The sequence below is a fragment of the Chelmon rostratus genome, chromosome 6 (genome assembly GCF_017976325.1).
Source record: "Chelmon rostratus isolate fCheRos1 chromosome 6, fCheRos1.pri, whole genome shotgun sequence".
Classification (NCBI taxonomy): Eukaryota; Metazoa; Chordata; class Actinopteri; order Chaetodontiformes; family Chaetodontidae; genus Chelmon; species Chelmon rostratus.
The window spans coordinates 8,681,175-8,707,525 of record NC_055663.1 but is presented as its reverse complement, the minus strand read 5'-3'; the positions used below and the strand labels follow the sequence as shown (position 1 = coordinate 8,707,525).

General features: G+C 43.1%; 1 protein-coding gene across 7 annotated transcripts in view; it reads left to right on the top strand.

The window, feature by feature from the left end:
* ppfibp2b (PPFIA binding protein 2b) overlaps window positions 1-25,550 on the top strand; it is a 79,114-nt gene extending 53,564 nt beyond the window's left edge. For 4 of the 7 annotated variants that reach the window (XM_041938215.1, XM_041938219.1, XM_041938220.1 and 1 more), the window contains 20 exons: window positions 1,367-1,594; window positions 2,650-2,742; window positions 6,787-6,898; window positions 8,547-8,608; window positions 8,736-8,811; window positions 8,951-9,033; window positions 9,223-9,290; window positions 9,381-9,446; window positions 9,592-9,652; window positions 12,609-12,771; window positions 16,018-16,050; window positions 16,661-16,796; window positions 16,928-17,047; window positions 17,209-17,359; window positions 17,744-17,855; window positions 17,943-18,031; window positions 18,247-18,369; window positions 19,014-19,139; window positions 19,225-19,413; window positions 21,046-22,083. In XM_041938215.1, coding sequence (XP_041794149.1) covers window positions 1,367-1,594; window positions 2,650-2,742; window positions 6,787-6,898; window positions 8,547-8,608; window positions 8,736-8,811; window positions 8,951-9,033; window positions 9,223-9,290; window positions 9,381-9,446; window positions 9,592-9,652; window positions 12,609-12,771; window positions 16,018-16,050; window positions 16,661-16,796; window positions 16,928-17,047; window positions 17,209-17,359; window positions 17,744-17,855; window positions 17,943-18,031; window positions 18,247-18,369; window positions 19,014-19,139; window positions 19,225-19,413; window positions 21,046-21,285 — 2,331 coding nt within the window. In that variant the 3' untranslated portion in view covers window positions 21,286-22,083. Of the gene's footprint in view, window positions 1-1,366; window positions 1,595-2,649; window positions 2,743-6,786; window positions 6,899-8,546; window positions 8,609-8,735; window positions 8,812-8,950; window positions 9,034-9,222; window positions 9,291-9,380; window positions 9,447-9,591; window positions 9,653-12,608; window positions 12,772-16,017; window positions 16,051-16,660; window positions 16,797-16,927; window positions 17,048-17,208; window positions 17,360-17,743; window positions 17,856-17,942; window positions 18,032-18,246; window positions 18,370-19,013; window positions 19,140-19,224; window positions 19,414-21,045; window positions 22,084-22,737; window positions 22,804-24,233 lie in introns of those variants that run through there. The other 3 variants (XM_041938222.1, XM_041938218.1, XM_041938216.1) reach the window with 3 other exon arrangements.
* Window positions 25,551-26,351: the final 801 nt, after the last annotated feature.

The following is a 26,351-nucleotide window of genomic DNA, read 5'->3' as shown; positions in this document are numbered from 1 at the left end:
TACATATCTGTGATGAGGCAACATCAGCTGATGTATCAGCCTGGCCGATTGGTTGGTCTCACTCTTGCAGAAACACCACAGCAATGAGTAGCAACTAAAATGTTGCATCACGTACGTTTGCAGACCCTTGAGTTAACATATTTACACTGGGGTCAGTCAAAAAACGGCGACTTAACGACTTAAGTACTGCACAGAGTCCCTTCAGACCTCTAAAGCCATCTGAAACAAATTTGCAATTTTTTTGCTCTATAAATTAAAGCTGGCATGATCAGGCACGATGATCCATCCACTCCTCGAGAGTGCAGTTATTCCAAAGACCATAATCCAACCCTGACCCGCCGCTCCCCATTTTAGACGACCGTGGACACTGCTGTACTGGGCCGTCCACCTTCTGCAGTGACCCCAGAATAACCTGAAACTTAACTCATCGCTCTTGTCCCGTCAGTCCTCACATGGCACCAAAAGACAAGTGGCGCAGAGAGACTTGTACTGTGTGTGTGTGTGTGTGTGTGTGTGTGTGTGTGTGTGTGTGTGTGTTCAGTTGTGTGCTTGAACACGTATCTGTTTCTCACACTGTTTCAACAATGTGAGATGGTGAGGCTTGAGATGCCTCGCCTGCATCTGTCTCACACACTCTCACTGCCCAAACACGGACTCTTATTGGAGGATAAAATATTGGCCAGTTGTCTTACCACTACATAATGTTTGTTTGCATTCAGGGAAGGTGCTTTTAGGTTCTATGTCATTTGTGATGCTGATGATGTGTTTTTTCTGCGCTTTATCTTTCAACTTCTTCTCAGTTCAGAAAGTTCTCCATTACACAGCTGCTGTTCATTCTTCTGCATTCATTTTTGCAGTTAATATTTCTGGTATGTGTTGCTTAGATCAGGCATGTCAAACTGATTCCATAAAGGGCCGTGTGGCTGAAGGTTTTCGTTCCAACCAAGGAGGAGCACACCTGGCTGGAATCAATTAATCAGCTGATCTCAGTCTTCAGCTGATAACTAAGTGATCCCTTGATGTTGATTGGTTGGCCTGGTGTGCTCCTCCTTGGTTGGAACAAAAACCTGCAGCCACACGGCCCTTTATGGAATGAGTTTGACATGCCTGGCTTAGATGTTTTGTGGTCTTTTGAGCTGTTTCTGTGAGGGGTTGAGTTTCCTCAACACTTCCTCAACAGCAGTCATGGAGATATGGAAACAGGCATCCCCAAATACTGACTAGATTAACAGAGAGTGTAAGTTCATGTCTGATTCTCCTCTCCTCACAACTCACTGTCATTCCCTCCTCTTTTTCTTCTCTTCATCTCACCAATTTATCCCTTCCGCTGCCCTTCATTTGTCCTCCGTTGCTCCTGCCCTCCCAGTGTGTGGTAAATCTCATCAGTGAGCTCCAGGAGCAGATGTGCAGGTTTCAGGAGGAGATCAGCACTCGCATCCAGGAGAAACGGGCCCTGGAGGAGAGGGAGGCCCAGCAGGGGGAGCCCAGAGGCAGCCAAGCCGAGGGCCACTGCCCCCAGGTCGGGTCGGCCGGCTCAGACCTGAGCCTGTCTGGCTCTGACGCCCGGATGCGCAATGGAGGACAGACTGTACACGTAGGGAGACTTGATGGATGAACTCATCTTCCCCTCCTTCCCCATCATTTCTTCTCTTCCTCTCCTCTCCCTTTTTAACCAGTCCACACACCACCCGGTATTTGGAAATTTCCACAGAATCAAACTAACACTCTCTCTTGTAGTGTGTCTGTGTGTGTACTGCAGGATTGTGGGTTCACACTTTACCCTGGTTCTTACAGATCAGTCTCCAGTCATAAAGACTTTTGATTGGATTTCCAAATACTTCATACATTTGAGGGGTTATTAAAATTGTTGAAGCAAAGTCAGTAACCATATAGTAAAGTAAGGAACCCTCCAATAGCTATAAGTACTATCTCCCACTGTAATATTTGCAGGTACATGCTAAGGCCATAGTAACTTAGATATGTGTTCCTTTTGTTGCCTAAGTCCTCAAGGATTTGAAGAATTTGGAAAAACATATCTCAGCCCCATCTCGATTTTGATTTTGTCTTTATGAATTCTTTCCAATTGGGTTTTGGACCAGCCGTTGTGTTTTTACTTGATTTGATGTGGTTTGCTTGCATGACACTGGTTCCTCCCTCTACTAACAAAGATTACATCTGTCTGTTTCCTCCTACACTGACCAGGTGGATGGGTCATGTAACTGTTCCTATAATAATATGAAATGCTATACAAGGTTTCCCTGGCACAGCGGCACTGTGCGCCTGGCAGATGTGCAGCCTGGACGGCTTTCAGTCTTGTTCTGGGTCCTCCGGTTCATCCTTTTCCTGGTTGTTGATAACTGCACGCTGTGGTATCTGTTTCAGGAGGATCGTGTTTCCTATATTAACCACTGTACTGTCCAGCCCTGGAGACCTTTAACTGCACTGAATGTCAACCTGATGTTTGAATACCCTCCCATTTAAATGTTGGCATGTGTGCAGTTCAGTAATGTTGTTGATTTTGATTGTTTATGTAATTTTCAGAGTTTCAGATAAAGTAGGTGAACTCACCTGCATGACTGTTTACTCTGTTGAATGTGGCTTTGAAAAAGACGGATGAAGTAAAAGATGCTGTTTTTTTGTTTTCTGCAGGATTTGCTGCTAGAAGTGAAGCAGCTAAAGAGCAGGGTGGAGGAGCTGGAGGGGGAGAAGGGCCAGTATGAGAGGAAACTAAGAGGCACCAAGGTACGTGTTAAACCAACGTCTCAATCAGCCGAGCTGAACTGGTCACACGTAAATAAATGTAGGTTACATGTTGTGTGTTTAACGCTGTAGGTAAAGAAGTATGTTTTTGCTTTGTATCAGTGTGACAGATTACAGCGGCCTGGATGGAAAAGTGAGTTGGTAATGTTCAGCATATTGTACACAGCTGTAGAAGATATATTAAATACAGCTGTTGGGTTCATGTGGTCTGGTTATATCAGATCAGCGCTTACAAAGTAATGTACCGTAACTATAGCGAGCGTCATTACAAATGCAGTCAAAACGCTCAAATACAAAAACAGTGAATTACACACAATTCTTGTTTTGGGCTTTGTCTCGAGATCAGATCACTAAACCAGGGACTCACAACACCAGTGTGTTTTCCTCCACTTTAAGGAATATTTAGACATTTAGGGAAAACCGCTTTCTGAAGTCTTTACCCCAGCATTAGGTTGTTTTACACTTCAGTTTTTGTACATTGAACTATAGCCCGACCGTTACTGGATTTTTGAGGCTGATATGTCATTTTTTAAGTAAGAATAAAATAAGATACATTTATTTTGATAAAAATTTGATAATGATATCTCAGTCGTTGATATTTTTCTTAAATAAGAACACAACACAAAAGTCTTCGTAATCTCTTGGATTTATTTATTTTTTATTGTGCTCTAAATACATACTAAGCAGAACAATTTAGTTTATAAATCAACTAATCAATCATTGCTCTCTGTTAGACAGACTGTGATGGTGACACTGTTTCTAAATGACTTTGTGTGGCATTGTTGTACGACAATTTCTTACTGGCCAACATATACACTAAGATATATCTGCAGTAAGCTAATATCAGCCGATTTATCAGCCTAACTCTAGATTAAACAAACAAGATACATTTTGTTAATTATTGAGCCTTAGAGGCTGGTGGTGGTGATTTTTTTTACTTTTGAACAGAGGCAGGCCAGCTGTTTCCCCCTGTACCCAGTCTTTATGCTAAGCTAAACTAATTGAAGCAGTAGCTTCATATTTACAGTACAGACTTGAGAGTGGTGTCAGTTGTCTCATCAAACTCTCTGCATCAAAGTGAAAAAGCCTATTTCTCAAAATGTGGTTATCCAGGTTACAGTCAGCTCTTTGCAGCGACCACAATTGTGACGCGTCACAGACCTGGTTTCTGTATTCAGGATGAGGGATTAGAGAAACTATTCCAAGATAGATTCCTCCTGGAAAAAGCCAGTTTTGTCGGCCACATGAACGTGTAACTGGATTTCTAATCTGCTGTTTCCACATGGGGATATATCGTTGTGAATGCAGAGCAGCTGTAAAAAGGAGAAATCATTACGACCATCAGAACAACCGTGTATTTAAAATAATTCCAGGAAAAGGCTGATCTGAGGACTGGAAGATTAAAGTGGCATTAAGTCATTAATGGCTAACAGCCTGCTTGCATTGGCCTGCAGCTGACACACAAGTGTGCGTGTTACATTGCAGAGTGATAAGGTGGCTGATTAGAGGCACATGTTGCAGGAATTGAGGTATTACTACTAAGATAGTAAAATACTGTACTGTGATTTTGTCATGTGGACTAAGTGAACTTCCCTCAACTTAATCCATTTACAACACAGCGTGACGCTTCTCCTGACTCACTTATTGATTTAACCTCTTAAACCTCTGATTGACTTTTACATTTCTTTAAAGGTAAAAGCAAACACGTTTCTACATGGATGTGTGTATTCTTTATCTATGAAGCGTTGCAGTGCGTACACTGAACCAAGTATTCCCCACAAGTATGCCTGACCTAATTCAAAATGAAACTAGTGCTTTATGAGTTTGAGCATGTTGTTGTGGTTGTACAACATGACTTTATACGATGGGTGAGCAGGGTTTAAGAGGTTAACATGTCACTCCTAACATATTGTTTGTTATTGGTTGATTTGAAGGTGGTCAAACTGCCGTTGCTTTCTCTGTGCTCACAGTGCTTCCTTCCTCCTCTCCCTCCTTCACTCTGTATCTGTATCCCCTCTTCTTCTCTATTAACCCCTCTCTGCGACTTGCCCTCTTCACTCTTTTCCCGCTCTCCTTTTCTTTCTCCTCTCCTCATCTCTAAATCGCCCCCCGTCATTACCCTCTTCCTGTGTCTCTGCTCTCTCTAGCTCTCCATCTCTTACTCTCTCCATGTGTGTTACCAGTCGCTCATGACCCAGCTGTCCAGCCTCAAGCTGACTGTGGAGCACACACAGCTGGAGAAGCAGCACTGGGAGGAGCGCTGGCGCAGCGCACAGGTGCCTCCTCTTCCTCCTTCTCTTCCTCCTCTTCTGCCTCTTGCTCTTGTTGCTCGTCAACTCGCTTCTCTGTGTTTGTTCCTTTCCCCTGATTAGCACTGAGTCTTTTTGCTAATAGTCGGCCTCCCCCTTTTCTACCACCTCCCCACCTGTCGTCTCCTTTTGCACATGTTTTCTGCTTGCGGCTCTTTTTTTCTTTTCTTCCTCCTCTTGATCCTCCTTGTGTTTCTCTTGATTGTCTTCTGAACTTTAGTTTCAAATCACAAATACTTAAGTGGGAAGGAACGGGAGAAAATAATTAGATAGTAAAACATTCAGATTTTGACAAGATCAAGGTGTCTGTGCTCATGTGTCAGAGAGCAGAAGCAGCAAAAAGGAAAATCCGTCCGCTTCTTCTGACTCTCCTCCCCTTTCTGTCATTTTGTTTTGCATGGATAATCGATATGATTGTCATGTGTACGCATGTGTGTGATCCCAGGTTGGATAGTTAATGCTTTCTCGTTCAGAGTCAGCACCGAAAGCTGCACAGCCGGCAGTGAAGTGTAGATCAAAGTATACAAGACCCAACCATCGGTTTTATAGCAGCATACCAAACTGATGAAAAAAACGGCTTAAATAGAAACATTTCAAACTATTGGCCTTTAAGTTATTCTATGCCTCAGCCCACTTCACTCCTCCATTGTCCTTCCACTGTAGGCCTCAAGGCTTCCTTTGCTAATAGGCTTTTATTGTGAGGCAGCTGCAAGAGGTGTTAAGTTTGCATTTATAGCATACCGGCATTGTAAACACGTCTGTGCACGCACCTGTTTTCTGACACCTGTTGTCTGCAACTGCCAGCCTTCAGCAGCTTTGTCCCTATTATGTGTTTTTCTTTTTTCTTCAACTCAAATGAGGCTGTTAAAAAAACGCATGAACTCCCCCTGTTTACCAGGCGGGAATAAAATCCCAAGCTCAGAAAGAGGGCCCACATGGGGCCAACAGCATTTTGCTGTTGTGTTAACCTGAGGTGCAACTGCTTAAGTCGTAGGTGATTTTTTTCTGATTTTTTGGGGGGCATTCATGTCTTTATTTGATAGCTGAGAGTGGAGAGATAACAGGAATGACATCCGACAAAAGCCCTGAGACCGGAAACAAACTAGGGACATTGCTTTTCATGGTTGGTGCATTGCTTCAGTCAGCAGTGAAGAGGAAGACGGCAAACAATTAGGGAGGAGTATAACGTGCAACAAAGGTGCAGCTATCGAACTACGGACATCGTTGCACCAAAACACATTCTTTAAGTCCTCTGTCATGTGGGCTTCAGTGGAAGTGATGAGAGGTGTAAAAAATGTTCTCAGACACTGGTGCACGTGTGATCAAGCCTTTAGCTGTTAGTCAGGAGGCAGTCAGGTCAGTCATGTGAGAGTCATCTATGGCACATTATTAGAGACGTGACCTGAGGTTGGAAAGCATGGTGCCTTTCAGGGATGGTTGCTCTAGTGACACTCTGACTCTCAATAAAACACTGTAAGTTGCTCTTTTCAAATGAGTGTCTTCCTTTCTTTAGCTTCCTCAGTGCTGCCATGAGACATCGACATGGAAACCACGTGCAGAAATTAAATTCTGAGTAGCCAGTAGACCTGAGAAAGTATTCTTGTTATTAAGAGGATGCTGCAAGTCCAGTTGTCTTAAACTCCCTACAACAGCTAGTTGTCCAGTGACCTGGAAGACTGACACAGTTCACAGTCATGTACTCTGCTTTTCTCCACAGGCAGAAATCTCAGAGCTGCAGCAGCTCCTGGCCTCCAAAGACGCTGAGATTGAGTGCCTGCAAACCCAGCTGCTGGCCAGAGGCAGCACCGCCAATGACAACGCAGAGAGAGGTACACACAGCTGACAGTCTGACCAATCACTTCAGATCCACATCTGTCAGTGTGGATGTGTGCTTGAGAGCCAGCGATATGCATGTCTGTCAACTCTGATAACTGTAACATCTAATCAACATGTCCCTCTCTCCTCTGCTGTATACTTGACTCGTTTCTGACTCTCTGCTGCCCTCTGCTGTAGAGGAGGTGTATGTCAAGCAGCTGATTAACAAATGTAAGGCATGGTGTGCTTTTGCTGTGGGTCTAATTTTCAGCCAAACTCTGCCTATACAGCCACTTGACAACTTGATTTTTTACTTTTTGTCATGATGAACGGTTCATTCAGTATATCTCAACAAATCTGAAACATGAAACCAGCAAGTTGTCACTCTAAATGACGTTTTGCTTTAGCGGTCTCTTAAACAGGTGTCTGGCAGCAGACTGTTTGGCTTGAGATTTGGACCACAGCTGAGCTTCAGTTTGTGTTGGTCGTAGTAAATGTTCCAGATTCACTAAATCAAAGTGCAGTAAGACTCTATATCCTTTCAAACCTCCTGTCTACCAGTGCAACATGGAACATACTCACTTCCAGAAGCATTACCGCTGATGTTATGGCCCCTTACCAACAAAATGCCATATGTAGGTCTTTTATTGACTTAAATAGCTATCTTCGATCTCACTTCTCTGTGTTAAACAGAAAATGAAATATTTTTCCTGGACCTTAAAATTCCTGTCGTATGGGCAACATCTAGCTAAGGCTGGAGGAGGAGTTGGTGCATTAACTTACTACACCTTTGTCATAGGTGTGTGGTTATACTATGTGGTCATCCACACCTTCCAGGCAGGGTTTGCCTGCAACGAGACATATTATTATATTTTAAATGGTTAATCCAGCAATTTATTATTGCACTTCCAGAAGTTAGGCCATTACCAGAGACAGTGACAAAGAATAGTCAAAATTAATACAGCGAGGCCAAGATGTCCTGAAACACTGGTTCCTACATTTCCTGTAATGCAACCAGCAGCATCTTTTTTTGGTAGACCCTCCCTGCCTGATAAATGGCAACGGTTTTCAAACATCACCTCTTCTTTGTTTCTTTTCTGAATTTGTAGTCTCCAGCCCTAGCTGAGATAACCCTGATGACATCACTGTGACATAATTAGGGTTATTCTTGCAGACAAAAAACCACAGAGAACATTATGCAGCTGTACTCACAGGCTGCGCAGTACTAGTAAATTGGTGGAGTTCCCCTTTAAGACATGTCTGGATTTGAAAGGCTATGGAGCGACACCTGGCCCAGGTCTGTGTGTGTATGTGTGTGTGCGTGCGTGCGTGTGTGTTTTGTTGCTTGTAAAAGCCTCATCGCTTTAAAAATGTCATTATAGGAATCCAGAAGATAGCTCTTGCTTGTTGTTGGTATTGGCACCACCGCGACACACAACAGCAGTTGTATCATTGTGAAAAGCTGCAGTGTTTGTCCCAGGTGATGGTGTATGGGCAGTCTTGCTGTCATTGTCTATTTGTTTTGCTTGTTGATTCTTATTAGCATGGCTATCCTGTCTGTCGCCAACACCGCATCAGACTCCCATTATGTCCCAAATTCACAAGACACAAGGTTACTGTGAGACCAAAATAACATTTAAATGCCTGTTTTTTCTTTGTTAGACCAGGAATACCAGAGGTTGAAGGTGGGGATGGAGTCTTTGTTAGCTTCAAATGATGAGAAGGTAAATGAAACCTGTTTTTCACGCAGCTGCTGCAATGAAGGTTCTCTTTAACATTTGTTCTGATGAAAAATAAAGCACCCCGTCGTTTTACTTGATTTACAAAATATTTGTGTCTTGCTGATAACAGGATCGACGTATAGAGGAGCTGACCGTTCTGCTGGGCCAGTACAGAAAGATGAGGGAAGTCATGGCTCTCACACAGGGTAAGAATTACATCCTTTTCTTTACTGAAATATGGGTTTTGGAAGAACTCCAACATAGGAAACTCTGCATACGGTAACCTCTCCTCTCGCCCTCCAGTTTTTCGTGATGGTGTTGATATCTGTCTTTTTAACCAACCAGGGAGTAGTGAAGAGGAGCTGAGTGGCAGTTTGAGACTCAGAGCCATCACACACAAAGCACACTCCGACTTCCTCAGGTCAGAGGTAAGATGATCAAATCTAAAAACCGTTTTCACAACATCCAACAGTTGGATGCAATTTTTAGTCAGTAATCCATGTATCATCTCACCTGATTCATCCCCTGAAAAATACTTTCCCCTAAAATGCTGATATTTCACCTGTAGAACTGTCTACAAAACTGAAAAAACTAAATAATGTGTTGTGTGTGCATAGATGTCATCAAGAGGCTCTTCTCCACTTATGTTATCCTCCTCTCCTTATCAGAGAGAATTGGACTCCAGGTATGAACACTTGAAATGCACAGACACACACAGACACACAGACAAACACACACACCTTCCTATTAATCTTATCTCTTGACATTTGTTTAGTATCCAGAACTCTATGGACACGTCGCTGGTGTCCACTGCAGATACAAGCTTCTTTAACGGATCGTGGTAAGTAGAAGCCCTCAGTGCGCTATGCAGTGTCCAAAAGTAAAATGTTGCTTTCACTCAACTTAAAGTGGTGTACGCAGTCATCATAGCCATGATGCGATGACAGATCTTTCTGTTTCTCCAACTCGGTAATCGTTTTTTCCAGGCATCAGCGCAGGTTGCTGTCCAGCAGTCTTGAAGAGTTGCAGAGTGGCTCCTTACAAAAGGTTTGTCAGTGCATATCAAATCAGTTCTTTACTGCTACTGACTGACTTTCGTTATACTACCACCTAATCTGTAATCATAATAAGACTTTTTATTAATAGCACTTCACAACAGCAGATTTCCAATAAAATAACTATAAAACAGCATAAAAGAATAAACCAAAATAATATGATAAGATATTAAAATAATAAAACAATAGAATACATTATTAGAAATACACATCAAGGAATTGAATAAGTGAAAGCACATTTTAAAAAGTGCATTTTTAAAAGATATTTAAAAGAGATCAAAGATGTGGTTGCTTGATCTCTTCTGCCGAGTCGTTCCAGAGCACGGTGCCCTGATGAGTCACTCCTGGGGGATTAAACATTCATTAGGGTACTCAGGGCCAGTTCCATCCTGGTATTAACAACCTGTTAAGTACAGTCATGGGCCATCAGACTGTGAACTGCACAACTTAAACTGCTACGTTTAAGTTTGTACTCATGCAACATATATTTGGAAAGCTAAGATCCTTGACATTCGATGCATCATTTCAAATAAGCGGGCAGATGTGCTAATCTTCAGCATGTTCTCCATCATGACCTCATCACCTCACTTGACCCAACTGGAGCTTCAACATCCTGACCACAGCCTACAATAGCCAATGAGAGTGAAAAGAAGTACCTGCCCCTCTTCTTTTGCGTTAAGACAAGCTTGTTGCAACCGATTGTACAGATGACTGATGCTTCATATAGCCAATGAAATTCCAGAAACCAGGATATGCATAACTTTAGAGCCACAGCAAGGAATCCCATGCAGATATTTATTACACAGGGTTTGAAATGATCAATGTAGTAAATGGTCTCAATATAATTACAAATGGCCAAAATATAAATAGAGATATTTATCTAACTAAATATAATAAACTGCTTTTTTTGGAGAACACAGAGATTGTGGTCCCATTGTGTTTTCCAGCTAATAAGTCTGTTTCTGTTTGCAAAAAATATTCAGGCCTTAATTGTGTTCAGTCTTATGTAACTCAATGTCAGCAGCACTTAAAATGATCCTGAGTTTTGAGGTAATAAACTTCAGAGTGTTACATTTGAAAAGACACCAAAACCATCTGCTGCTGCTTCTTAAAGACCTGATCAACATGCACACTAACTTTGTTCTCTCTGCTCTGCTTGATGCTCTTTTAATCTGACTGTGTGATTGCTAACCTGCTAACTCTGGGTTTCTGTGTACATGTGTGTACATGTGTATGTTCTTTCCTCTCTCCTGTGTCTGTGTTGGCTATAGGCTGTAGAGATCCAGCCAGTTGAAAGTGAATCAGACGTAGGGGCAGAGGTACTGATCTGCTGCATGACTTCACACAACCTAACCTTCAGCGAGCAGAAACTCACAAACACACACACCATACATCCCTGTTCATGATATAGCAGGAATAGGGCCTACATGATTTGACTTCAGTGGACCCATCACAGTTATAAATATCAAATTGTTCTCCTGGTGTTTTAGCTGTATTTTGGACTCCTGGCCAAAGAGAGTGTCTGACGTTGTGTAGGCTCAAAAATTTGTACTTATGACAAGTTGTGTGTAGTTTACGTGAAATTATGTATTGGATTTGCAAGAAACAAGCATGTGCTACAGAGGCTTAAGCTGCAATCCATCGCAATTCGGAAGTCAATAGAGTTCCATAAAGAGTTTGTATTCCCGACTTCCAATCTAAAGACCTCTGCTCAGGAAAACATGGACACCCACGCTCGCAAAGAAGTCTATCAAGCACAAACGACTGCATGGAAATGGCAGTGGCAAGTTTTTACAACACATGTTTCCCAACACAAACACTACATAATGCAAAAATAGATGAAAAGGTAATGTCACTTACTGTGCAGCCATTTTGCTGCTAGGTCAGGTGTGTTTATGTCAGCGAACTCGGCCTAGATGGATGTTGCCCGATTTTCCGACTTGTAATTCAGACTAGAATGACCGTTCTATTGCAATTTCTATGTGAGAGGTCGTGTTGAGTACAATGGATTGCAGCATTAGTACCTCTGTGGCATTTAATAAGGTACCTCCAAATATACAGTACATTACCTCTGTGAATTTTCTTGTGTTTCACCTAAAAAGAAGAGGACTTTTTGTTAGAATCCCATTAAAATACTGAGATTAAGTTAGTGATACTATGTCTTATAACCTGTTAGCCTTATGTCAAACAGCACAGACAGTGATGTAATGCTCCACGTACCCCTTGACCTCGTGTTCCCAGGGTGACAAGCAAAGTTCACAGCTGAGTTTTCCCCCTGAGTAAAAGAAAGCAATGTCTCCTATGTGATCACAGCCTTACACTCACATACATATCCATTGCTCCGCACAGGCAAACACATAACCACACCGCGTTCATGCACAAACACACACACATAAAGGGCCAGGACCCACCTGAAGTGGCTGTCAGTAGTGCTCGGCGTCATGGCTGCCTCCCAGCTGTTTCTCTCTGCTGGCCTTTCTCCTCTTATTCCTTCAGAGCCCCGCTGACTTTGATGTCTGGTCAGATGCCGACATCATCAGACATTCACCCTCCAAAAGACACTCTGTTACGCAACAGAGCAAAGAGGCAAAATCAAACCATGACTCCACTGTTACCTTATATTTAGATGGGACTGGCCAGCCTGTATATACCAACGTAGATGTGGAGGAAATGTGATATATTATAATAAACACACAAATCACTGGGTTTCTGAGTTGCATTAGAGGTTAGGAGCAGAAAGAAAATGCGTCCACTTCATTCTGATCCAGGTTATCAATTAATAATAACATTTTACTTTTTAATTCAAAGCAGGAACTAATGAATTTTGAAGACTAGTAAATAGGTTTCTGTTACCATACTTTCAACACATATTATTTTCATTTATTTTAAAGTTGGTTCTCGACCAGACTAAAAAAAGGATGCATGGTTTTGTTTTCTGCATTCAACAGAATCCACCTCCGGAGCTGAGCAAGTACCAGACTCTGCCGGGAAAACGCAGTAAAAAGAGCGAGCTGACTGCCGAGCTGAATGGTAGCAGAGAGGGAGATGGAGAGTATTTATCTCCTGTCCAGCTCTCCGCTGTCCACAGCCATGACCAGGACTACAGTCTCAGTGAGTGCCGACATCTTTAATCAACGGGAGACGAGTAAAGTCGCCCGTCACACTTTGGAAAGATCATTTTCAGTATTTTCTGCCTTTAAAAGCAAAATGTTTTAATGGAAGATGTTGACAGTGAAGTATGAAGACTATGTGGGAAACTGGGTGTCATGCAAGAACCATTAGTACTGACAACCTCATTGTTAAGTGGAAGTTTTTTATGAAAATATGTCGCATTCGCCAATTTTCTTGAATGTAGAATTTGTTCTTAGTGCATGTTTTGTCCCAGATTGTTGACATGAGGGCACGCAAACTGCACAACTGATCTCAGACCAGGTGTACTGATTACAAGGTGATCCCATTTAGAGAAATTCAAGACTGGATCAAATGATCACAATATTGGCAGAAAATCCCATGAGAGGTGACTGACTCACTGTGGGGCAGCTCGTGGCAGGTTTTTGGGTGCAGATGTGCTGAATTCTTCCTCAGACACATGTGACACTCTGGTGTTTGCATCAAACAAAAACACAAAACAGACACATATACATATATATATATATATTTGAGCCACAAGAAAGGTTATGTTTCTCAAAATAAATTGACTTTTAGTCTGAACTAAAATAACTAAAGGAATAAAACCCATTCATAGTAGGAATTAGAGAAAAAAAAGGTCTTCAGTGGAAAACAAAACAGATGTCGGGGAGTTGTGGTTCTCGACTTCGATTTGAACTTGACATTGAAGTCATTGTAATATCTCTACAGACTACAACTGAGCTATAATATATTTTTTTTACTGCATTTGCCTCAGTGCTCAACTGAGACATCAGGTGTATCAACACCATCTCAGCTGCACTCAGTGCTCTGGCAGCGTGTGGGACGGCTCAGGATGAGGTGAAGACATTGAGTCTCTGAACTGCCCCCACGAGCTCGAGCGTGGCTTCTGTGCCGACTCTGGGGTTTTAATCTGAGATCAAAGACGTTCGTCTGAGACAGGCAAATAGTGGCAGGAGTCTTGGAAACCGCTCTAGTCCTCAGTCTGACAGCTGCCTCGGGGTCTTTATGCAGGTCACCTTCTGTAGGCTATAATTTCTCTCCCCCGATATCTCCTCAACTGTCACGTCCACTGGACCGCCTCTCATATTAGCCATGGACAGCTTTGTTGAAGCAAGCCAATTTCTGACAGCTCCGATGGCACCTAGATGGTATGTTATTAATATTTCATAGGTGTGCTGGGTCTTTATACGACTGCTAACACTGCTAGATGTGGTCTGTTTTCGTTTGATGATTTCTGACAGCAGGACTTGCTGCACTGCGGTGCGAAATTCTTTCGCTCTTGGGTAACCCCGAGGTCGAGCCTTTGCTCACCGAGCTCCGCTTCTCTGCAATAATCTGCACGTTTGGGAGGCAAGCTCCGTTCATACTCTCAAATCCAGGCTAAACAACACACCCGTTTTCTCTTCACTGTGATCTCTCCTCAATTCAGCGGCTGGAAGTCCAAATCCTTCTGTCTGTTTTTCCTCACTGACAAGTGGGCTAGCTACCCCAACCCTGTCACAGTTAAATTGTATGATCTCTTTTTAAACTTACTGACCTCAACATTGTTGTCATATTAACATTATTACCTGTGTGTTTGTGTGTGTACTTCCCATATAACATTGCATGCTCTCTCTTCTGTTGTTTTTGCTGATTTGCACTTTTTTATGAATGGAATTGCCCACAGACAGAGCAGCACCGACAACCTCGTGCTGCTGATTATGCTAACGATCACATCTCCCATCAGAGACACCTCCTCATGCATTGTTGGTGTTTTCATCCAGTTGAACCGAGCACATTCATGACTTGAGAGAGTTTGGTGCATCTGACTTGAAACACTGGGACGAGCAAACCTCACAGAGAGAGAACAGTCAGAGAGGTTCAGGATGAGAACACACACACTTTCTTGCACGAGGCCTGTTGCTGTTGCTGCTGTAATCACTACAAATGGACTTCCACTCACCTCAGTTGCAGCCACCTACACGACTAAATACCGCAGGGGTTAAGTGGGAAAATGTGTTCTTGAACAACTTGAACTAACTTTGCTTCAACTGCTTCCCTCTCTGTGCCCTTTCTCCCTCTCTCCTCCTCCTGTCTGCTCTGCTCTGCTGTCGGATTGCTCTTTTCTCTGTTTGTGCTCTGGCTGCAGTTCGCTGCAGGAGCGCCAGTGCTCCGGCTCTAGGTACCGTATGCTCACACAACATTCAAATGTCAGCACTGGAGATACACAGGAGAATTGAGTCAGCTAAAGTTGTTGCTCCGAATCTGAAGTCATGCGGACGAGTCCTCTGACAAACAAAATTCAGTTATCGCACGAACAAAACGAGATTGTCCCCGTCACAGCAGAACCTCAGAGGTGAGCCGAGTCGGAGTGAGTAACACCGAGGATCAAGCTGCTCTAAAGCCGGGATTATTAGGACTCCCTCGACTCAGAGAGCTGTCGAAGATAATGCCCGGCTCTCTCGCATCAGCATTAACTGAAACACACATGCACGCACTTCGAGCTAATAGGCGTATAAGCGCACAGCCAGCCATGTATCATCCTACACAGAGCCAGAGCTTAAAGCAGGAGGGTAATCAGAGGGCTGTGAGAGGGCGAGGAGTGCCAGGCTTAAAGATGTTTGCAGTTCAACTAGCTTAGACATCTAAAGTAAACAAAGAAGGATGCAACCTGTCATGCCCCTTCTCCTCACCCGGTGCACTCTCACCGACAATCTAAGCAGAGCAAGTTGTGCAAGTGGTCAAAGTAAACGGGTGGAGGATAAAAAATAATTGATTACCCTCCTCATCAAACTCTTATATACGTGTAATGAGGTAGCAGCAAAATTGCATGAGTTTGTTTTAGCTCCACTTCTGTTCAGTAGGAATTCTCTGTTCAGCCTCTTGTCAGGTTGTCAGGAGGATGTTTCAGGTGAAGAAACTAATCAAGAAATGGGTGTGGGGTGGCCTCATTCCACTCCTCGTGTATGGCTTGTACACTGAGCTTGGAGGCTAACAAAGCCCCCCCCACCCAAACAAATACAAGTTTCATGTAAACAAGCAGACTCAGTCTTTTCTTCTGTGTTTCTGGCCCAGTTAGGCGCCTGCCTGAGGCTTGTAGATTTGCTGCTTGATGCACTAAACATGTATATAACATACATTTTGGAGATAAAGAGGGTGTGACTAATGCTCACTTCTGCTTTCTGTCTGCTTGCTTTCTTCTCACTTCACTAATCTCCTCTGCCTCAGGATCTCCTGGAAAACATGACCTCTATGATGTTGGTGGGTATTTCCTCTCAACACCAGTGTGAAATTCTGTCACCAGTTGATTTTCTTTGGACACGTGGCGCCAGAAGAACCAGCGAAAGATGTTGTTAACATGTTAGCAAACAGTAGCCTATTTACTGTAGGCATCCATCAGACACTGAGCACCAATAGTACCTTGTGGGGTTGTGTTTCTCCCCACCTGATGAATCAAAGTCCAATATGTTTTAGTCTCCACAGACCTCTGAGGACAAAGGGTCGTGTACAGTGGGTTTATTAGATCTTTCTCACTAGAACAATGACTTAGAAAAAACTAAAAAGCTCCCTCAAGCTGAGGGAAACTGCAGACTTGGTTGATAAATCTCTGCTGTGTTATCATTGAAACAGCCACTTTTCACAATAAACACAGTCATGTGATCCATTTTTACTACAAACAACATTTATTATTGCTGCTTTGAATTAATGATGCTTCTCAGTAAACTATATTATGAAGTATATAATAATAAATGTAAAATAGGCTACCAATATGAGACGGAGCAAAAGTGCATGAACTTGGAGCAGACATTCAGTTGGCATGGACTGTACTGTTGAGCATCAGTGATTGTATTCTTGTGTTTTTGTCTGGCAGAGCGTCCAGAGAAGCTAGAGGAGTGTGTCCTGTCAGACCAGTCCCCTCTGTCCTCTGGAGTGGACTCTGGACAGCAGTCCCCTGTCTCACCAGAAAACAGGAAGAGTCACAGAGGAATTAAAAAACTCTGGGGGAAGTAAGTTTTCAAGCTGTTAAACATTAACAATATCCTTTTCTGTTTCTTTTTCTTTTGCCCAGCCACACTCAGTCCTCGTAGCTCTGTCCAGTTTCCCTTCACCCACTCATCAGTGCTTTGGTTGTTCTTAGGATCCGTCGCAGCCAGTCAGGCAGCCCTGCTCAGGCTCATGACCCTGAGCTGGGGGAGTTCAAGAGGGGAGGCTTCAGAGCTACAGCTGGACCAAGACTGTCCCGTTCAGGGAACACACGGTATAAAAACACAATTGCACTCATATATATGTATAACTACCTGGACGGTACTGTAGGAACGATGCATTAAGACTTTACAGTTTGGGTTCCAGGTCCATTCATCTCATTTACAACATGTGTCTCTCTTCAGTGTTAATTTTGTTGTCTTTTCACCATGTCAGAGACCTGAAGATGCCTTTTGCCAAGTGGAGCGCAGAGCAGGTTTGTGACTGGCTTGAGGAGATTGGACTCGGTCAGTACGGCATCCTCGCTCGCCACTGGGTCACCAGTGGTCAGACTCTACTGTCAGCCACACCGCAAGACCTAGAGAGGGTACACACACACTCACACACACCCCACCTACTCTATATGGAGCGTGTTTCCTCATTTGGTTTGACTGACACAATAATCTTCCATTCAGCCTGTCAGATAGTTGTCAGTTCTACCTGTCTCATCATTGTTGCTGTTTGTCTGTCCATTTGGCATTTAGCAATGCCTGTCCCTGCTTTTCAACCTGCTTGTTAGTTTCGCCTTCAACACTGGCACCTCAGACCCCCCCCTCCCTGGACCTGTCTGACTCTCTCAGTAGAATCATTTTAATTAGATAATTCACTCTAGTGGTGGTGTATTCTCCCTCTCTCAGGTGGGCCTGTGATGTCATCTGTGCGATTTAAGTAACTGTGACAAGGTGTTATTTTTCCTCTGCTGTGTCTCCAGGAGCTGGCGATGAAGAATCCGCTCCACAGGAAGAAGCTCCAGTTAGCCATCAAGACGATCAGCGGCAAGCAGGCTGAAAAGTCTGCAGAGCTTGATTACGTCTGGGTCACTCGTACGTACTGAAAGCACACATGATAAAACGCTCGCTGCCAGAGCTTCGCTCTGAGGTTTCCTTACCGTGGTGTTTTATGTCCCTAAGGCTGGCTCGATGACATCGGCCTTCCTCAATACAAAGACCAGTTTAATGATGGAAGAGTGGACGGGCAGATGCTGCAGTACCTCACTGTGGTGAGTTTGTAACTAATGATGTGAAGGTCAAGTCACAGCACTGCTTTAAAGTTATAGCAGGGTTCATGGATTAGTAAAACCAGGGAGTTTTAATGAGCTAGATTCACATGTTTCACCTGACCCAAACTGACCCAAAACTTTGCTGCAGAGATCCGATGCTCACTTTCCCTTTCCCTTGTTGTAGCTGCACTCATCTCTCTGTGTTCTGCCTTCAGAATGACTTGTTATTCCTGAAAGTGACCAGCCAGCTGCATCACCTCAGCATCAAGTGCGCCATTCATGTTCTCCACGTCAGCAAGTTCCACCCTAACTGCCTGAAGCGCAGGCCCAGCAATGAGGTAAGTCTGTGTGTGTATGTCTGTGTGTGTGCGCATGTGTTTCGGGGATGGTATTAATTAAAACAAGAGCTAAAGTGTAGTTTTAGCTTCTTGAGCAGCGTTTAGTTTCAATACATCATCTGAACAAACTGCCAGAAAACTTGAGACTCTCATTTCTTTTCAACTTTTCTGCTTGCAAATGTATTTTAAGAAACTATAGTTGGAATAATATTTCACATCCTGGGCTGCGCTGTGACTTTTATTTTCCTGTGTCATCAGTTTTATTCAATTTTAGCTCATTTTCCTCTGACCTTTTCAGAAACCTTTTTATATTTCCTTCTGTTTCTTCTATATGTTTTCTTAAAGTTCAGCACTTTGAATTACTATACACATTAACTCCCCTTGCTTTGCCATAATTTCGCTGCAGGTTATACAGTTTAAGATTTTTTATGTGTTTTTTTTTCATTCCAGACAACCATTGACTTCCATTCATTTCCATTTGCTTTGCTTTTGGTGTCTAATCCATATTCATATTAACACTGAACATCAATTCTCCAATAAAAGTTTTGAGATTTTCAAAGATTTTCACATGCATGGAAAATGGATCGAAAGTGATAAAAAATAAGAGGAAAAAATGTTGTCATTTGTGTGTTTGTGTGTGTTAGAACCAGTTCACTCCCAGTGAGGTGGTGCAGTGGTCCAACCACAGAGTCATGGAGTGGCTGAGATCTGTGGATCTAGCAGAGTATGCACCAAACCTGAGGGGCAGCGGCGTGCACGGAGGGCTAGTAGTGAGTAAAGGAAACCACACAGTTCACGGGACAACAAAACAAAAGCGCTACGGAAAGCATCATAAATTTGTCTCTCCTCTCATAGATGCTGGAGCCTCGGTTTAACTCGGACACGCTGGCCATGCTGCTTAACATCCCTCCTCAGAAAACACTGCTGAGACGCCACCTAACCACCAACTTCAACAACCTGGTGGGAGCACAAGCTCAGCAGGAGAAGAGGGAGTACACTGAGTCAGCAGGGTACACCCCACTCAGCATCACAGCTAAAGTCAAGGTACGATGATGAAGTACGGGCACCATACAGCTTGGAGAGGAAGAGGAAATTCTCAGAGGCAACAGTGCTGCATTAGAGAACACACACACACACACAGCTATCCCGTCCTCTCTTCCTGCATGTGTGAGAGAAAGCACCTTAATCCAAGGTGAAACCTTGATGTGCCAGCTCAGTTTAAGCTGTGAGCCCTTCAGTGTGTTTAAGCGTGTGAGGAGAGTAAACCGGGGACTGCGCTGCTCCTCCTCACAGCTTTAGGATCCAGCCATTAGCTGCAGCCTCAGCTTTAAGTCCCTCTTTGCTCTGCTGAAGAAAAACGGAAGAATAATCCACCCCAAAAATACAATACGCACTTGCTGTTGACCCAGTTATGACCTCGGACACTTAGATCTGAAATTTCTGAAGCTACGCTGTGAGCACTAAATACTTATGCAGATGGTTTTGTGAAGAAATCTAACCTGGAGAGCTAAATAGACTGGATAAAAAAAAAAAAGATTTATTTGTGTGTGTGGATTCCCTCCGTGTGGGCCAGCCAGCTACCCAGTGATATCCTATAGTGCTTTGTGATAATATCACAGTGGCTTTAGTCAGCAAGAGCAAGCTTAGAGGACACATTGCTATAAGCTGCAGTCTGGTGCTGCTTGGTATCTCTTATTACTCGCACTGAATGCAACAATAAAGCACAAGGAAACACTGTCACAACCTTGCTGAAAGTATGTGCCAGAAGAGGGAGACCACAGATGGTCTATAAATAATGCCAGCTATTTTAAAGAAAAAAAGTAAACACTGCAATAGAGTGTGCCAGTCATCAGATCAGTGTGGTTGCTAAAAATGACAGAGATGTTAACAGCAAGGTGAACCAAAACAGCAACTCTGCAGACTGTAAAACCAAAACAACAAGCTGAAAGATGCCATAAAGCTCTGTAGAGATGAGGGGAGCTGCTGAGCTGGGTGATAATTCTCTGTGGAGTAGTCACAAAGAGCAGCTCCATTCATATTACACATGGTCCTTTTTTAAAACAAAAATATTGAATAGAGCAGCTTTAATTGCTGGAATCTGGGACCACGATGATAAGAAAAATGTCAGACAAGACAGGCAAGAAACACAAGCACACAAATCAAAACACAAATCAAAACACAAATTAAAACACAAATTAAAACTTTGAATCAAATCCCTGAGTTAGTCAGACTTATTTAGAGGGAAGTCAGATGGTAAAATTATTACCCAAACAGTCCATTGTCACATCCATCACAGTGATCTGTAGATCTACTTCCTCATTTACATTTAATCAACTGTATTTGTTGTTAGCCACATTTCAGGTGTGTCCTCTTTGGGCCTTTCAAGTAAAGTGGTTTAGCTAACCTGGTTTAAGAACGCTGGCTTGTTGACAGCCTGTCTGATAGACTGCTTGAGTCTTGCCCTGTTGAACTTTGCTGTAGCGATGTTGTCCTATTTTTGATGCATACAGTGTTGTCAGAAACAGGGAAACGATAAATCCAAGTTGTAAAGAACTAAAATGATCCTGAGACTTGTTCAAGTGATCAGGTCTTAATCACAATTTTCAGTCCCGTCACCCGTGATGCAGATCAGCCGTATCGTATCTGTCGTATCACTGTCATTTCTTCTCATTGCAGCCAAAGAAACTGGGCTTCTCTAACTTGACTCACCTCCGGAGGAGACGGGCGGATGAATCCACAGACTACGTCTGTCCAATCGAGTCGTCCTCGCCTCAGTCAGGACAGTCCACAGTGAACGGGGTGCAGGTGCGGCCCTACGCCGGCTTCAGAGGCCTGAGTCCCATCCTGGACCGAGAGTCCGACCGCTCCAGGGACCAGGTGGGGCTCGACGACAGCAGAGCTGACACATCTCCGTGAGAGCTGTGACAACGACATGACGATACTGTGTTGTCACGCTTTTCATCAGCCAGTCAGCTGTCACTGCTACCACTCTGCTTCCTTTGCTTGCGGCCCATAATACCTCAGTCCATCCGCTCCCTGCTCCTCTAAACCCCCGCCCATCAGCCCGACCCTGTGCCTTACGAGTGGAGAGATTCAGAGACGCCCAGATAAACCTGCCGACTGTGTTACAGTCACAGCTGCTTGTCATGAAGGGTGTACTGAGATGATGAATCTACACACTTGAAGTATTTTGATTTCATTTCCAGTCAGATGCCTAACTAACCCGACCTCAGCCTCAAACCTGTGCCATGATCTAACTCATCATGAGAGAGCACAGCATCTCTCTGGACTCCACTTCCTGTGACATCACTTCCTGTAACCCATACACTATATATGGACATCTCTTGTTGTACAGTATTAAGCCATTGTTCTGAGGTTTGTGCGCCACCATTATATGATTTTATATGTGTGTGAGTCAGTCATCACATCATTTACAACTTTGATTTTCCAGTTAAATACAGTTTTGTCACATGGTCGAGATGAACTTGTGCAATATTTGCATAATATTATGGAGGGATTTTATTTAATATTTATGTCATTGCAGAGGAAATTATATAATAGCATGTTTTAGTTTGAACCTGAGGTGGTGATTTTGTACTGTTATTTTCATATTTTCTGTAATAGTATTTTTATAGCAAAGAAAATCCTGCTCCGCAAAGGAGGCTTACATGTGGTCATGGAAATGTAAAAAGATTTATCAAATCATTTCATAAATAAAATCATTCGTGTGTAAAGTTGATTCATTCTTTCTACACAAAGGCAGAAAGGTCAGAGTAGACTGAGCCATATAAAGCAGTGGATTTCATTTTTATTCATTTATTTTGGATGTAGAATATATACTATATTATATTGTTATATCCTTCATTTCTCTTTTTACATCATCAGTGCCCAAAGATAAGGAAAGATAGAGAAAAGCAGATTTGGTGTAGAATGTTTTTTTTAAGCTTCCAAACAGCTGATGTGGACAAAATAAAGTCACTCTAGTGGAGCCACAATGGACGGCATGCCTGAGTAATCTGCATCAACCACTAACCTGCTTTCATCATCATCATCCTCACCATCATGGTGGCTGTCATGGCTGCTTATGACACCAGCTTCCCCCTCGGCGGACCGATCTGAGCCAAGATGGCTGCTGACCATTGCCATGGTAACCCTGTTCAAGATGACATGGGAAGTGCATGTTTGAGTATGGCTTAATGGCAACGCATAGTTCACTTCAGCATACTTACATGAATGCAAGTTGTGTTAATTGCCATATTCCAAAGCCTCATCATTGTTTCACTGAAAGTCTGTAATCGTGGCTTGTAATGGGTTCACGAGACTGTGTGTGCGTGTGCGTGCGTGTGTGTGTGTGTGTGTGTGTTGCAGATGGCGATCACAGAGGGTACCATGTTGCAAATAGAAGCTCTGTCTGAAAGCATCAACAACCTCACAGTAAGCACCAACACACACGCTGCCAGTAATGAATTGTGCAGCTGATTCACTCACCAAGTAGCTGCCCCCCCTCATCGGTGTAACAGAAGTGTGAGTCACTTGGATGGAGAGCTCTGGATTGTATCTGAGGGAGAAACGACATTAAAACACCACAGATCTGTGTGATAATGATAAAGGAGCATGATGACTTCTGGAGTGAAACATGCTCGCTGGTGCTTCATTATTTGCTGTTATCAGGCAGATGCCAGTCTTGGTTGTTCTGCTCCTGTTCTGTTTGCTGAAGTCATCTGAGTAACTAAACCCAAAGGCTTTGGATAACAAACATGTGAAACGGCGTCTTGAGCCGCCTAAAGCAACATCTCCAGCGCACCAGATGAGCCTTGACAAAAATGTGACCATTATTTTATTAATATCTAAAAAGATTCATTTCAAAGGTGAAAGATTCAATTCTTTTTACATTTTACATACAACAATGTGAATGAAAGCTTTCATTTATTATTTCAGAAACAGTCACCATTTGTATGCTCCCCATGGTACTAAAAACGCCACAGGCCTAAATTAATCAAACTGACTGATGAGTAACATTCTGAGATGTCATATAATTAATAACATTAATTACAACATTGTATTCTATGCAGGTTTGCTAGTGTCAGGGTATTGTGCATGCTGGCTTACTCTCACAGTAAGTGAAAGTAATTAACAAATAAAGTGTGTCTGAGTAAAGCCTTCATTGAAGTTTTGACCTGAAGTTCACCAGTTAGCTTGTTGCAGCCAGTTTGTTATATTTGTCAGCCACAAGCAGTAACGTCCTGGAGAAATGGCCCTTTTCTGAGCAGAATGTGAGATATCACATTAGTGGATTATTATTGAGGCCTCATCATTTAAGAAGCATTTTATTGTAGCTGGTCGAGGTGGAGCTCATTGCAACTGATGTGAACTGATATGCTGTTAGGAGAGTTTTGAATGGAAAAATCTGAATCTACAAAGTAACTATTATTGATAGCTGTGAAAATATTACAAGTAGGAGCAGCAGAGAAAACACCTTGTGGTTGTATTAGTTCCACCTGCTGTGAAGATGGCCTGGTGTTGCTGAACTCTGTAGGGAAGCTGGTTGTGTGCTGGCTTGGGACTCTCCTCATACATGTTGCAAGGTGCTATATGTTACATGTTCACACAATTGGAAGCCCTTCCTGTTCATCAGGACCACATTTCCCATAAATCCTTGTTGCCTCTTAAAGAATTAGCTGTTGTAATAAAACAAATTGCTGAGCATAAAGCCATCTGACGCAAAATAAGACTCTCTGATGGCCTTATTTGTTTATGTTCTCATATAGACCCAAACTAATGTGTAATCTGATCCCAGCTCAGCGGCAAACACCAACCTCCAAGCTTTCTAACCCATTACCACTCCCATGATGCTTTGCTTCCAGTACCTGCTCAGCCGAGATGAGCTGCGGAAGGAGCTGAGGCGGTCGCACACGGCGCTAGTCTGAAGGACAAGGACCCGACGCTGTTGGCTCACTAATGCTGTCAATCAACCGCAGAGACCCGTAGCAACCAATCTCACACCTGTACTGTACCTCAAGCCCCGGCCTAACACTGCTGTGCGGAGCTCTCACATCTTCTTCTACTAGCCGCTGATACCTCATGTAACGTGCAGTTACAGTGGACCTAGAGACGCCAGTGGACGTACACAGCGTGGAAAACATTCATCAAGGGTTGCTTACACAAGTCTTTGTTTAATTTCTATATTAATGAACTGAACTGTCACTCACTTGGGGCATTTTTTAACTGCTTTCCTCGATTCCCTATGCAATGTACCCTCTAATGATCATACTGACCACTGTGTATTATATATACTGTGCTGGTGAACCAAAGGGGAGAAGAGGGCCACATTAGCCACAATGACAATCATTTGAAATGCAGAATATCATTTCGCGAGAGGGGCCAAAAAAGAGCCACGTTCAAAATCTAAACATGCAATGACAATGTGTTTTAAGTTCCCCAATATTATCATTTTGAATTTTCGAGACATAACGAGAATGATGTGCTCAAACTGGCTTTTTTGTATCTGTCAGTCAAGTAGGAAGTAGGAGAGTAGGAAGAGAGTACAGCTCAGAATTAAAAACTGTTTTCATTGTGTAGTTTGTCTACCAGAGAGGACTGACAAGTTTATTTAAACACGTCTTGGTTACAATTGTGAATAAATAAATCTGCACTAATCAATATTTTTACAGAAAAAATTTGTGTCAGATGAATGTGTGAAATGTGGAAGCTGTTACCCGTAGGATGAACCCACAGAGAATTATTTGTACCACAACTTCACTGTTTCTCTTGTCTGTTCCAGCCAGTCTTGAGTGAAAAAGCCTTGTACACTACCTGCTCAGCACCAAACTGCACATGGTGGAGCATTTAGCAGCAAAAGAGCCAGACATTTCTCTCAGGAATTGGTGGAGACCAAAACAGAGCTAAAAGGAGAGGGTGAATATAGGACTTAGATTCATCAGGTGAATGGAAACATGACTTGAATTGAATGCTAATGCTGGCCTGGTCAGGGTCATGGTGTGTCTTCGACTTGTTCAGCTGCCAAGCGACCAAACAGTCTGTCGAGAATCCTTTTCAAAGACACATTTTTATGTTATGTGTTCATTTTAAATCGGAATATTGGCAGACTTATCGTATTTTGGGAACTCTCAAATCAGCCACAAAACAGTTTGTGTTAGTTGGGCTCAAATGTCCATGGATGTTCAGCCGTTATAACATGATGAGAATATTTTGTCAGCACAAACTGTGGCTCATCATGTGACCCTGTTCTCTCCGTATTGTACTGTATACGCTCAAGTACGGCACTGTTTGTGTAACTGACCTGGTCCATTTAGGTAAGACTTTGACAAAGTATGTGTATGACCGCACAAATGACCACAGAGTGGTCAGGTAGGCCAGTAGATTGTTATGTTTGGTTGACAAAATAAAAGCACTTTGACGAACTTTGGCTCCTCTGAGTGGCAAACAGCTCATGTTAAGGGACACTGGACGCCCCTACAGCTGGACTACCTTACACACAGATCAAGTCCCACCTTTGACAGAACATGTCAGATGTGTACCTCCTAACCATCCAACCATTCCACAGCAACTACTTTTCCTTCTTAAATCTAAAGTTAAACTCCGCTCTCATCCTCTAATGTGACATTACAATACAAAGCCAGTTGTGCTTCCTCCTGAAAAGAGACAGTTAAGCATTTTGTTTACCCACCAAACCCTTCAGGCTTACCTAAGTCCTCGAGCTGCTGCTGCTGCTGCTGCTGCAGTTAACTGGTAAGATGAGTCTTTTGTTGACTTAACTAAAACTTGACAGGTCACAGACACCACACCCTGTCAACAGGAACTCCACCTCCAGACCTGGAACAGAAAATCCTCTTTATTCTACTGAAAGTTCTGTACATGTCAGGGGACTGAAGACTGAGCTTCACATACAGCGCCATACACACACATACACACACTGTGTATCTCAGCAGGGCAGGGGACAAGACTGGAGGGCAGGTAGTGGA